The sequence below is a fragment of the Cricetulus griseus genome, chromosome 3 (assembly GCF_003668045.3).
Source record: "Cricetulus griseus strain 17A/GY chromosome 3, alternate assembly CriGri-PICRH-1.0, whole genome shotgun sequence".
NCBI lineage: Eukaryota > Metazoa > Chordata > Mammalia > Rodentia > Cricetidae > Cricetulus > Cricetulus griseus.
This window is the reverse complement of record NC_048596.1, coordinates 29,707,064-29,720,298: the sequence shown is the minus strand read 5'-3', so window position 1 is coordinate 29,720,298 and position 13,235 is coordinate 29,707,064. Positions and strand designations below refer to the sequence as shown.

At 41.6% G+C, this 13,235-nt stretch overlaps 1 protein-coding gene across 1 annotated transcript in view; it reads right to left on the bottom strand.

The window, feature by feature from the left end:
- The window catches only part of Prkg1 (protein kinase cGMP-dependent 1), a 1,162,521-nt gene extending 1,149,523 nt beyond the window's left edge, over window positions 1-12,998 (bottom strand). The window contains exon 1 of the mRNA XM_027406413.2: window positions 12,722-12,998. Within this exon, the coding sequence (XP_027262214.1) occupies window positions 12,722-12,987 (266 nt within the window). The 5' untranslated portion in view covers window positions 12,988-12,998. The remainder of the gene's footprint in view (window positions 1-12,721) is intronic.
- Between the last annotated feature and the right edge of the window lie 237 nt (window positions 12,999-13,235).

Sequence of the window (13,235 nt, the reverse complement as noted above, 5' to 3'; positions counted from 1 at the left end):
AAGGGGGCATGGTATATGGTACATAAGGGACTTGGGATATAATCTCAGTTCCAGTCACTGAAAAGCATCTGTGGTTGGCAAACCAGAACCTTTCAGAACCACTAGATCTTTGATTTGTTTGTTAAACTATTTTGTTTTGTAATAAAAAAAATAAAAGAGTGAACAGGATATTTCCTAGAATCCTTTCCAAGCAGAAGCTTCTAGAAGCAGCTGGTTGGAAAACCTCTCAGTCCCTAGAAAGGTTTTATTACACAACTGCTAGGGATTTTACTGGGAGTTTATGCCCATCATCTTCCAACAGTCCACAAACGGCTCTGGAGCAGTATGTGCAAACAAGGCTTATAGGAAATAAGAATGCATACCCACTTTTGCAAAGATGTCAGTGTTAACCTCAAGGAGATGAAGTAATTTGTCTAAAATTACACAATCCATATGTGAGAGGATTCTTCAAGTCTGTGAACATCAAGACCATTAGTTTATTGATCACTATCTACTCCTGGGTTAGGCTGTTAAAATTTCTCCTCTGTCTACCCTTCCAAAGTTTCTTTCTCTTACTTTAATCTTATTGGAGGTGATTCAGTGGGTAATGACATAATAGCACTTGTCTCCAAGACTATCAGCCTAAGTTCTAACGCTGAGACACAAATGATCGCAGAAGAGAACTAACTCCTACAAATTGTCTTCTGACCCCCACAAGTACACCATGGCACATGTGGGCTGACACATGACACACACACAAAATAAAGAAATGTAATAAAAATGGAAGCTTATCATTGATCATCTTTAATATGATTGGATTGAGATGCTACCAAACATACCTTTCAGCAAATCTAATTCAGTATCTGAACAATGACACACACAGGGAGAGAGGACAGAGAGAGAGAGGGGGGGGCAGGGGAGGACAGGCTGCGATGGAAATGCTAGCCTATAAAAAGTAAACTGTGCTCAGTGACTCCAATACCATATATGTCCAAATCTTCCCACCAGTCTTCAAAAAAAAAAAAAAAATGTAGCTGAGAGACTTGGAATTTGTTATTTCCCAAGTGGGAGAGCAAGTTCCTCTGGGTCCTTCAAGTATCACAATTTTATTCTGATACAAAGAAAACAAACCATTGTGATTCCTGTAGAACGCCTTTGTTATAAGAGCAGCAGATACACACAATTGCAACCTTACTTTCAAAGTGGTGTCTTGGGGATTTTTCCTTAATTTATAAAAGCACACAGAAAGGCAATATAGATTCATAAATCTGAAAAGCAAAGGGGCATGTAAATGTTGCTTCAAGATGACTGTGTTCTTGCAGCTATAACTCCAGTAGAAAATTTCATCAGACCAAGGCGGGCAATGGTGTCGCACACACCTTTAATCCCAGCACTCAGGAGGCAGAGGCAGGCGGATCTCTGTGAGTTTGAGACCAGACTGGTCTACAAGAGTTAGTTCCAGGACAGCCTCCAAAGCCACAGAAAAACCCTGTCTTGAAAAAAAAAATCCATCAGACCTTCCCCATGATTCTACAATGTTTATATATTGGTGTCATTTTAGAAAACTGTCTTCATGTGTAAAGGTTAAATTTGCTGATTTGCCTTTTTCTTTTGAATATATAAGATTTGGATCATTTCTATCACACACCAAATTTAAAGAGTTGAATTTAAAATTTAGTTTCTGACTTGCCACTCTCACTTTTTGGCATTCGCCCCAGCTAAAATAAATTTCCTCCCAAAAGCTGTCTACAAGAATATTAGTTCCATCACTGCTACTGCTTGCATCAACAACAACAAAAATAAAATAAAATAAAATAAAATAAAATAAAATGAACAGAAACTACCAACTGAGTTGAGATCCGTGAATAGAAGGGGGTAATATATGGATATGAGAAAGACTGATATCGACTGATCTGGCAAAAAGCCTAGATTCTATAATTAATCACAAGAGGAATAGTTTACAAAGGAATGACTCTACTTTAGGGAGACAAGCAAACAAGCCACAGCTCCAAAACAGAGTTTTCTTTCTATATAAAGGTTTGCACAAACACACTTAAGTTCAACCATGGCTCTCTACTGTAGGAAAAGTAGGAAAGACTAAGGAGATTAATTGTGTATATTTCTAATGTCTGACAACTAGAATGCATTGTTTGTACAGCTGAAGCAAGCAAGGAAACAGACAAATCCAAAGATCATAACCAACAGATTTGAGGTGCAGCCTTTGCCCATAGTGATCCAGAAGATACGATGAGATTCTTAGAATAGTAAGTATGATATAGTACTACACAAAAGAGCTGCCATTTGCTCTCTAATTCCTTTAATATCTGAATGTCCACAGTGTTGCCAGCCTGCCCTATCTTAAGTACACTGCCTTCCTAGTATCCTGAACACAGATAACCAGACACTTTCAAGGCAGGATACCTCAAACCCTGCTGTTACACTTCAGGAATTTGCTTTGCAGAGATAACAAAGGCAAAGATCTGGGTGAAGGGGTGGGGGTGGGGATGTAAATGCCTGCTTGTTGTTTGCTGCTTGAGGTTTGCTTCACTGTGTATAGCTGACAGGGTAATTTCTGCTAGACACTGCCCACACCAGGAAGAAAGCCCTCCATTGGATCCACACTTCTCTGCAACCACAGGCTTTCTAAAAGTTTCTGTCTCTAACATAGGAACAATATAAATTACTGACCTAAGGAATATTTTGATATATTGACAGTTGCAAATAAGTCTATCACATAATTCTAAAACACACTTTTTACAAGAGCAGTTTGTTGCCAATTAGGGCATCAAAATGTTCATTGTTTTAAAGTTTGTTTGTTTTTTAATTCTCCTTCTTGCTGGTTTAAGAAATATCCAACACAGTAATGAGGAAGGTGGCCAATTAAACAGAGAAGAAGAAGAAGAAGAAGAAGAAGAAGAAGAAGAAGAAGAAGAAGAAGAAGAAGAAGAAGAAGAAGAAGAAGAAGAAGAAGAAGAAATTCTAAACTTAGTTGTTTTTACCAAAAACACAACCTCCTTTGGCTATTGAATCTCACCAAGGCAAGGCAAAACAAATTAAAACAAAAAAAACAAAAAAACAACAACAACAAAAAAAAAAAAACAGATGCCAATCAGCATCAAGACTATGTCATATTCAGGCCCCCTGGGAGTTCACATGACAAGAGGTCACAAAGTGAATGAAATACCCTTTTACATGAAGGCTGGACACTTTTTCAAGGGAATATTGATTCAAAAACTTACACACTGTTAGACATGACCCACAAAGCCTCCTTCAGTGGCAGACAGGCAAACTGATGCTCAGTTCTTTTATACCTCATACTGAGAAACATTCTATACTCAGGATATCTCACAAAATATTCTGTTTCTTTTTTGAAATATTTAAACACCCGCATATATAAAAGTCACATTAACTGGACATCTCAAACTGTTTGCTATATTGTTACTTAATTGTATTATAGAATTATCAAGGAGATGGAAGCATCTATTTGAATTGCCTAGTAAATGATCTATTTTTTTCTTATAATAATTTTCTTTTTGGTTTTCCATGGTAGAGGTGTATGTGTGTTGTGGTATGTGTGTGTGTGTGTGTGTGTGTGTGTGTGTGTGTGTGTGTGTGTGTGTTGTGTGGGGGGGTAGGTATTGAAGGGAGGGGGGATTCTATTTAGCTCATCACATACCCACACATTTTAGACCAGTCTTAATTGTCCATTATTCCTCCCCACTTCCACTTTTCCTTGAAATTTTAACCCAGAAGCTGACCCATAGGGGTACAGACATTTCCTTCAGGTGACATTAATGTTCAAAGAACTCTCCATCCAAGCTGTCCTGTTTGGCTTTTCTTCAAGACAAACACTGGAGAACAATTCACTCAGCGTTTTAAACACACTCCCTCGAATCATCACTGATGAGAAAAACAGAGATCAGTATGTGATCCATCACACACTTTCCAAACATGAATTCTATTATTAAGAAAGTTATGTCTTAGGGAATAGATTTTAATATTCACCTAGAGGTCTTTCTACAGTGCCAGTGGGCTCCAATTGCTAAATATTATACTTCTGCTGCCATCTTGTGGTGAGAGTTAAATTAGCTCTCTTATTATCCTTTCTCCTTCCCAAGCCTTTTCTTATCTTTGTTTCTGCCTCACAGCCTTTAAAAGGATACTTACACTGAAACCTGAAGACCTCCCTTTCTTACATGGGTGAGCAGATGGCCTGAATCATTCTCTAGAAGAAAGAATGGCATTGTAAATTTCTTTTCCTGCAGCTAACACATTTCCTTCATTTTTTCACCTTAAATATACATGCTTACCCACCCTCCAAAACAAGAACTAAGTCCTGGAGGAGTGGACCCAGCACAATGGACCCAAACCAGACCCAGGCTGGTGGGGAATAGGCATCCGGTCTCCGTTATTATTTCTGGGATTTGCTTCTTGCAAATTTATGATCAGCTGTGGGATAAAAATTATAAATCTGAAGAGAAGTCAGATGTTTTTCTTGGGTCGTGTTAATGTGACTCTTAACTAAACTGACTTAAAGAGTATATTTCATAAAAGCTAGCAATTCTAATTCTGTGTCCCCAGTTCAGTTCCTCTAACACTATTGAGAGACAACTATGTAAAATATCTAAAGATGGGTACAGGGAGAACCGGATTAGACAGAATCTTCTAAAATATGGTATGAGCAAACAAAGCAACAAATATAAAAACAATGTTTCATTTCTTGTGGGGAAAGGGGCTTTAAAATAATATTTCTTAAATCCCTGTGTGGCCATATCTATGTTATACAAAATTTGCACTTCTCTACTTTAAAAAATCTGTTATACATTAAAACTCAGCTTATTTTAAGTGATGTAGCTACACAACATGGGTCCCATGCATTAGTCAAATGTTTTCTCCCAGCATTTATTACACTCTATTAACACAAAATAAGTTCACTTGTGCACAGTTAGAAACGTTCCTAGGCCACTGATAATATGAACATCCCATCTTGTGGGAAGAGTAAGTGCTAAGTTGAGCCTAGGGAATATAACGCCTTTGTTTATAAATAAGAAGCTTAGCGAGTCACAGAGTTAAGAAGCTGACTTTTCAGAACTCCAGATCAGATGCGGGGCTCTTAGACATTTTTTTCCCTGCAGTGACTCACAAGACAAATGATATCCCCATGTGTAACATACTCCTGTGAAAAAGACAAGACCATCTGTGGATTATGTGTAATTTCCTGCCATACATTTGTAAGCCTTCCCATCTAGGAAGCTGATTGGAATGAGAGTGAATGGCTCTCCCTGGGGAAAGGCCTGGGAATGCACTCAGCCTTGTTTTGAAGAAGCAAATAATTCATGAATTTTGATTTAAAAGAAAACAGTCATTTATTCATTTTAACCTTACGGTCGATGTAATACATAGCGTTTTCTTGTGACAACACAGTTGAAATCTGCTGGGGGTAAGAGAGGATGCCAGGGTGTGTATTTTAGAGTCATCTTAGTCTCTAAAAGGACTTGTCATTGAATGTGAAGTACTTTTGCCCTGGAAGACACAAGGTTCTTTCACTTGTTTTTAATATATTCAAGATATACCTTTTCTCTGAAAGGCAGTTCATGGGAAGGAGAAGCATGGTAAATTGCTGGTTTTATTTGGTTGGAATTTTTCCTGTAAACAGACCTGGTTTCTACACAAGGGTTTACAGCCTAAGATATAAAAGAATTTTCTATTTTCAGCATCTCTGGGACACATAAACAAGTCCTTTAGTGACTGTGTAACACATGAAATGAGTTCCATCCACACTGTGTGGGCAATGAGAGGCATCAGGAAAAACACTAACATTTACCCAAAAGGCTTTCGAGTTGCTTGTTACACAATCATAGCACCATATCATTGAATAAACAGACCCAGGAATATTTGTGAAAGGCAAACATACAAATATTTTTAGGAGCCCTGAAGGGTTTTATAATGGTATTTTTGCAGCATTTTGAGGTCTGGGTGCTCAAAGGAAGACAAATCCAGGAATTTAAAATATATTTTGAAACACTGGCTAAATTAGACTATATACAAAAGAGAGTCTTAATTTGCAACAAGTGTAACTGGGAATTTAGTAGCTGTAGTTGCCTCATTGTTATCACAACTTAAAAAGTCAAGCTAAAATTTCTACTCAAGTAAATTACAATAGATACCTTATACCATGCTGGTTTGTTTGTTTTTAAAATAAGCACTGGCATGAAATCAGCACAGTTATGTTGCCACCTTGACACCAATATGTCATACTCATAAAAAAAGAAAATCAACCCAAATTAAATACCTGGATAACAAACTAACTACTAATGATAGAGTCCCAAGAATAAATTAAATAAATATGCACCAAAGAAAGAATGAACATACAACCAGTGCTTTGGGCAGGACAAATTTCAGATATTATTTTGAAACTCTCTTGTCAATATAAATTTCTTATTGTGTGCTTTTCTAAGGCAGTATAGGTTTCTATTCTATTCACCCACAAAACAAAATTAAAATGCTTGTAAGACATTAAACACAGGATTACCAAGGTTTGTCTCTGTGCATAGTCTCTACTGGTTTCTGTGGACTAGATTAGCCATTCCACAAAAGTAATCTATTGTTCCAGAATGAAAATATTAAAACAAGAAGGAGAGTTCTACCACTCATCCCTTTTAAATCTACATAAGAGATACAAATGCCTTTTAAGGACCCACTAGTTTCTCATTGAAAATTGAGACATTGCAAATCTTCATAATACATAATTTTTAATTTACGAAAGTCAAATTACGCAAACACACATGCGCATTCTCATGCATACACGACCTAACAAGGGCATAAACAAGTTTTTAAAATACAGTTATCTTTTTTAATAAGTACTCTTTGCTTCATGTCTCTGTTCTGAGACTTTTGCAAGCAGACAGATCTGGTAGGGCTCAAAGATGTCAAGCTAGAAGCCAAAAACACAGATCTAAAAGCGAGACCCCACAACTCAGGAAGAGTCAAGAACAAAGAAAGGGGTGAGAGAATCAAGCAGTTGATAAAGGAGGAGTGACAAGCATTGATTCTTGTGTGTGGTGCTGGGTGACAGTATAGGAGAACGTGCCAACAGCATGCAAAAACATTTGAGAATATACAAGGTACTGTGAACTGCTTTATAATAACAGATGTAAACAGGAATCCATCTTTCCTACAAGAATTTACTTGAGATAACCTAGACAAGCTTTAGAATAACAACTATTAGATTAAATGAAATCAGATAGAAATTTGGTTTGTCTACATACAAATGTACATACTTTGTACATCTGCGTGTGTGAATATATGTGTGAGAGAGTGCATATGTGCTTTTCATTTTATTTTCTGTTTTCCTCTTTTCTCATCAGTGAACCAACAGCACAACACATCAACACAGCCAGAGTCAAAGTCAATATTCCTTTCCTACAGTTCCCAAGCTTCTGATATCCTTTTGTGAAACAGGATATGCTATCCCTGGTTTATCTCAGAGCTCACAGTAACTTCCAAAACCTACAAGAATCCTTGATAATGTCTGGCTCTGAACCCTGATAAGGAAATTCTCAATGGGAAACAAAAATAATTATTCATACCCTGTGCAGCTATGAAATCACCTAGAAATCTTATCAAAAGAAAAGATTTACTGCATTCTCAGCATCTCTCCTCAGTAATGTCACGAGCACACAAGGAAACAGGACCTCAGTCAGGAAGGAGGAAGAAGAAAGGACAGCTCTTGTTTTTTTCAGGTCTGGTTGAGATTGCTTTGTGGGGGTCAAATTTCTAATGGATACAAGGTTGAATCTAAGTATGTGACCTCTATTTATATTGGTGATTCAAATGAACAGGAACTCCCATCATAAGCAGTCTATCTGGAAAATAGTCTTGTTTCCAGAACCAGAACGGAGCTCAAAGAAAGGTCTCTTAAATAGATATAAATTAACCACATGCCAAAGATATCAAATTGGCATCTCTGGTACAGATGCACAACCAAGAAGACTACATTTTCCTTCTATTTCTATTTTTGAGATGCCTTAAAAAGCATGTCCACAAGGATTTGATCAGTTTTCTCATCACTAAACCAGGGAACCACCCATCTCACGCACAGCTTAGGCTGAAAGTGCTCAGACCTGTCTTTTTCAATGACATGTGGCAAGATATAAGGGTGTTTATCAGCTTCCCTGCAGAAAAATCTTGTACCATGCCATTACCTTAAATTACTTCCCCAAATACTATTCATCTGATTCAACTAAATCAATGTTCTCTACCCAAGGCTGTTGTGAGACTATTACAATGCTAATCAGAAAGATATGCAAACGTTAATATTTTGAGCACTCACTTTGATTATAACTATGTTAAGATGTAAAAGGGTTAGCACATGGCACCCTCCTCTTCTCCTACCCAGTAAATGCAAAGGGAATTCAAAGGATGTAAGGGTAATTCTCACAATATTATTATCCATCATCCCCACCTGGAACATGACAATGAGCTACAGAAGCCAGGAGAAGAAGAAGGGGAAAGACTGCGAAGTTAACACTCCTACAAAAGCAGAACTGCCTAAGGACTTCCCAGCTAAGCAGCCCCATTCAAGGTACATAAGAGGACTGTAAGAGTCACTGACCCCTTTCGAAAGAGGTCAGTTTAGCACATGGTAGGTCCTTTCTACCAAGTGAGAAGTGCTCACCCATTACTGAGATTAAACCAGCCCTGGTCTGGAGCTCTACAGTACATCTATTATTCGGACTCTGAGAACTAGAAGGTTTGGGTTTGAAACCGGTTGTAATGGTACTGAGCTGGGAGTCACTAGATTTTAAGTGTCAAATTCCTTCCCTGAGAAGTGCAAGTACCCTTTAGATGTGTTAAGATACAACAGTGACTTGCTGCAGTAGGCCCTGTTGTGTTGAGATGGGAAAGATAAGTCATCTTTATTGTTGCTTTTGTCATTGCTTCAAAGCTCTGTGTATCTGCAATATGAGCAATGGGTGAATGACTGGTATTAGGCCCAGAATACAGCCAGAACACATTTTATTGAAGTTGTTTATATCAAAATGAGGTCTTGCCTCTTGACTGAGTCTGAAGGCCAAATTACAACTGACTTGGCTCAGAGATGCGGGAGGCAAGGGTTTTCTGGGCCATACAGTCCGAGGCATCTATGCCACCATGAAAGTTTGAGTTTCAGCTGATCAACTGGCATCATCAGAAGCAAGGGAATCAAGACAAAAATAGCTCCAGCCACTTTGGAATACTGTCTGCTCTTATTCTGGTAACTAGTTAATATTGATTCTAGCCCATGCTCAAGCTAATTTAAAACTTGTGTGCAGTCCCTTGGGTATACACGAGTTAATGAAGCAGCCAAAATAAGGAACTTGTGTGTGTATGAAAATTTCGGGCAAAGAATTGAGAGGGATCAGAAATTCTGGATTGAAGTATATGCATGCAGGGAATCCAGTTCAGAGGAATCTATGGGAAATACTTGGAGTTCTTTGGCAAAAAGGAAGTATTTAAAACATAAATTTAAAATATCATCGCCATCATATGAAAGAGCCTGAAGTTTTCAGTGATAATCACTTGATCCCCACAGAGCATTTCTTAAGGGGTCTGTAAATGAGAACTGCAATAAGTCAGATGTTTTCTTTTTAAACATGAGCATCATACCGTTCACTTGATACTTAACTTGAGAGCTTAGATCTTCCTCTTCCCTGGTATAATTTTCATCTAAGCATTCCTTAGATACTTGGATCATTCTTAATGGAGAACAAGCATTATATCCTCTGTGGACACATGGAAATCTGGATAATTGGACCAAGTTGATTACAGCAGTAGATAATTTCTCCCATCTCCTTCCACCACAATAAAAGCTTAAGATACATTTTGCCACCTACTATGTAAATTATTTTTAGATTACAGACTCTCTCTAAAGCCTAAATTTATAAGAAAATCTTCTTTTCGTTTTCCCTCCCCAAAATTCCTAATTCAAGCTTAATTTATTTTCTTTTTAGTATAAAACTGGAGTGTCCTAATAACATTTGAAATGAATCTTCAGCACAATAGCTATCACTCCAGTTGTAATTGAATATTAGCATTGCAATAAAGCCTTCTGTTTCAGTCACAGCATGTCACTGGAGATGGATGGACTGTCTGCCTCCTAAATCCAAATACCCAGGGTACAGGAAATATTCTTTTATTCTGAAAGCATCTTGTCTGTTATTAACCCTCATCGTTTTGATATGCCTTTCTAAGTGTTTTTTCCTCTCAGCTAAACCAAAGTGTGTTGCAGTTGAGAATTTAGTCCTGTCTCTTTAAGTGAGTGCCTAATTCCAATGGATAGTATGCCCATATATTATACTTGTCAAAATTCTTTAAATGCTAATGAGTCACCTCACTGAAAATAAACTGCATGCTTCCCTTTGAAAACTTGAAAGTCCACACAAGTTGGAGAACGTTTACCTCAGTTCAGTGTAAATCAGGACAGAGAGGAAGTAGGAACAGAAAAGCACTCTCTAGACACTGGTTCAAGACACAACTTAAACTCTATCGTGCATGAGCCTCTCTTGAGGTGATGAAAGTTCCTACTTCAATAAGAAAACGCTGCGATGGGAATGGAGTGGGGGTGGGGTCAAAGGGGGAGATAGTTCATAGGAGATGTAAACCATTTCCTCTTCCTAGATACAGAAACTTCGCATTCTTTGAGAATGCTAAAGTCTCTGTAAGCTGGCGCCTGGAGAGCGGGCTCTGGGAAAGCGGCACAGCCCAGACACCTTCCTCTCCAGACCCTGGTGAGAATTTCCTCTCTTCTGTGAAGCCCTACTCTAAGCGGCACAGCCCAGACACGAAATCTGAAATTTCAAAAATGCGATAAAGCTCGAAGCGGCAGCCCTGGGAGGCAAGCAGCTGCCTGGTGACCGCTGATGAAGTGGCTTCTTAAGGAGGTGGGCAGATTGATTCCAGCTGCCGAGCGAGCGCCGGGCAGGGCAGCGGCCGCGGAATGCACAGCCAGGCGGAGGCAGGACTGTAGCAGCTTCCCAAGCTCGGGCCAGGCCAAAGACTAACTCTGCAGTTTCAGCCCAAGTGGGAGGGGCGTGGCCTCGTTCTGGGCAATAGGAACTTCCAAGGCAGGCTGGGCCAAAAGGTACCGTTGTCACTTCAAAAGTGGAAGGTGACTCGGGGTATCTGAAAGCTGTCTGAGATCCGTGTTCAGAAAAGCCCGCGTTCCTAAGTGGTATCCTTCCTGAGGATTCCTGTTTGCTTATCCCCACCCACTCTTAGCTCTGGATCTTCTGACAGCTTTGAACCTCCTGGTTGTCTGTTTTGGCTGTTCACACAGTGATCAACACACTAGAGAGTTGGTACAGTACAGTGAAGGTGCAGGAACATGGGGGCCTTGGAACTGGCCCAGAGAAGACCTATTGATAAGGCTCCCTCTTTAGAAGAGCTAGCCTCAAAGCAAGAGGGTGTGTGTGTGTGTGTGCGTGTGTGTGTGTGTGTGTGTGTGTGTGTGTGTGTGTGTGTGTGTGTGTGTGTGTATTGGGGGCTGGGGAGTTTAGTAGTCTCCGGAGGACCCCAAAGTCAGACACCAAGTGATCTAAGAAGAGGGAGAGGGTAAGAGGTAGGCGGGCATGAAGGCTCGCCTAATGGAATATTCAATATCCTGAGAAATGCACTTTCGGCCCTGCACTTCCAGAGACTAAAAGCCAGTAATGGGCTTTGGAGTCTGCACTTCCTCTCCCTAATGTCCACAGGGCTTTAACGCTGCAACCGATCGATCGGCCTTCTCCGCAAAGGCGGTGTGTGGAGTGCAAAATCTTCCTACTGTGGCCAAAATCCATCCAGCCTCCTCTGAACACCCCGAAGACACTACACAACTTGGAAATGGAAGAATTTGGCTCTTAAAATGCCAGGGAGGAAGAAAGGGAGAAGCGAGGTGGCGCCTAGAGAAAGCACTCCCTCCCTTCGCTCCCTACTCCAACTTTTCCAGGAAGGGGTTTAAATTGAAGCAAACAGAAGTGCTCGTTCCCCTGCACTGGGATGAGCAGTTGTCCCTATCCTGCTTCACGTGCAAGGTGACCCAGCCTCCACCAACCCCAGGACAACTAAGTGTGGCACTTGTGGAAGGAACAGAAGCAAGCAAATGAGCACCCAGAGGTGGAGTTTAGTGGCCTTCTCGTGATGACATCACAGCTCCCCTGAAAGTGACCCTGTGAATAACCCTTCCCTCCCAATCCGTTGCTGGAGGCTGGATCTTTGGGGTGGAGACCAGCCCCTGGTCCGCCCCAACCGGGCCAGAGCCCTCTTGGCAGAGCTCACTGTATCCAGACAAACTCTGTCTCTAAACTGAACTCGACCCCAGCCAGCCTCAGGTCACTCCGCGGCCTGAGTCCCTGGGTCGCCTCTGGGAAATTCTCCAGGCCAGGGGACGGTCAGGGTTCAGTCCCAGTGTGGGCGCCCCGAGAGGCAGCAGCCCGCGCCGTCAAGCGCAAGGTAGCAAACTTTCCGCGGTCCCTCTCCCCACCCCCACGCCACAGGGGCGCGTCTCCACGAAGAGCTCGCCTTTCCCAGCCCGCCAGAGACAACCACAGCACGTGATGCGCAGAAACAAAAATAAACACTTCCCCTTCCCGGACCGCCACGGCGAGCAGGGGGCGCCCTGCGCTATCCCGGAGCCGCAAACCCCCACCCCCAGCCGCCCCTAACGCAGTCCCCACGGGCACGGGGAGAGAGTGGCCCCTGCCCCGCGACGCCCTGCGCCTACCTCTCGGATTTGGTGAACTTCCGGAACGCCTGGCGCAGGTCGTGGAAGGACCTGTAAGTCTGCGGCTCGGCGGAGATGCCCTGTGCCCGGGTGGTCCGCGGGCCGATGTGGGTGGAGGGCACCGGCAGCACCGACTGGCATTTATGGAGCTTCCTCTTCAGCTCCTGGATTTCTTCCTCCTTCTCTGACAGCCGCTTCTCCAGCTCTTTGATCCTCTCCTCTTTGAGCAGGAGAATCTTCGCAAAGTCTTCCTCCAGTTCACTCATTTTTATGGTTAAGCCAGATCCCCCCCTTTGGAAACTTTTCCTCCCGCGGCAAGTCGGCGGCTGGGACGGCAGAGGAGCGCAGCGCAGCGAGCCGGGCACTGGGGCGCTCAGCCGGGAACACAGAGTGTGGCCCCGCTCCTGCGATCGCTTCTGCTGAATGGACTAGAAGCTCAGAGGGGACGATGAGGCGTCTAAAAGGAAGGAGAGGAGAGGCAGAGTGCTAATCCCTAGCGTCTCTGGGGAATAGG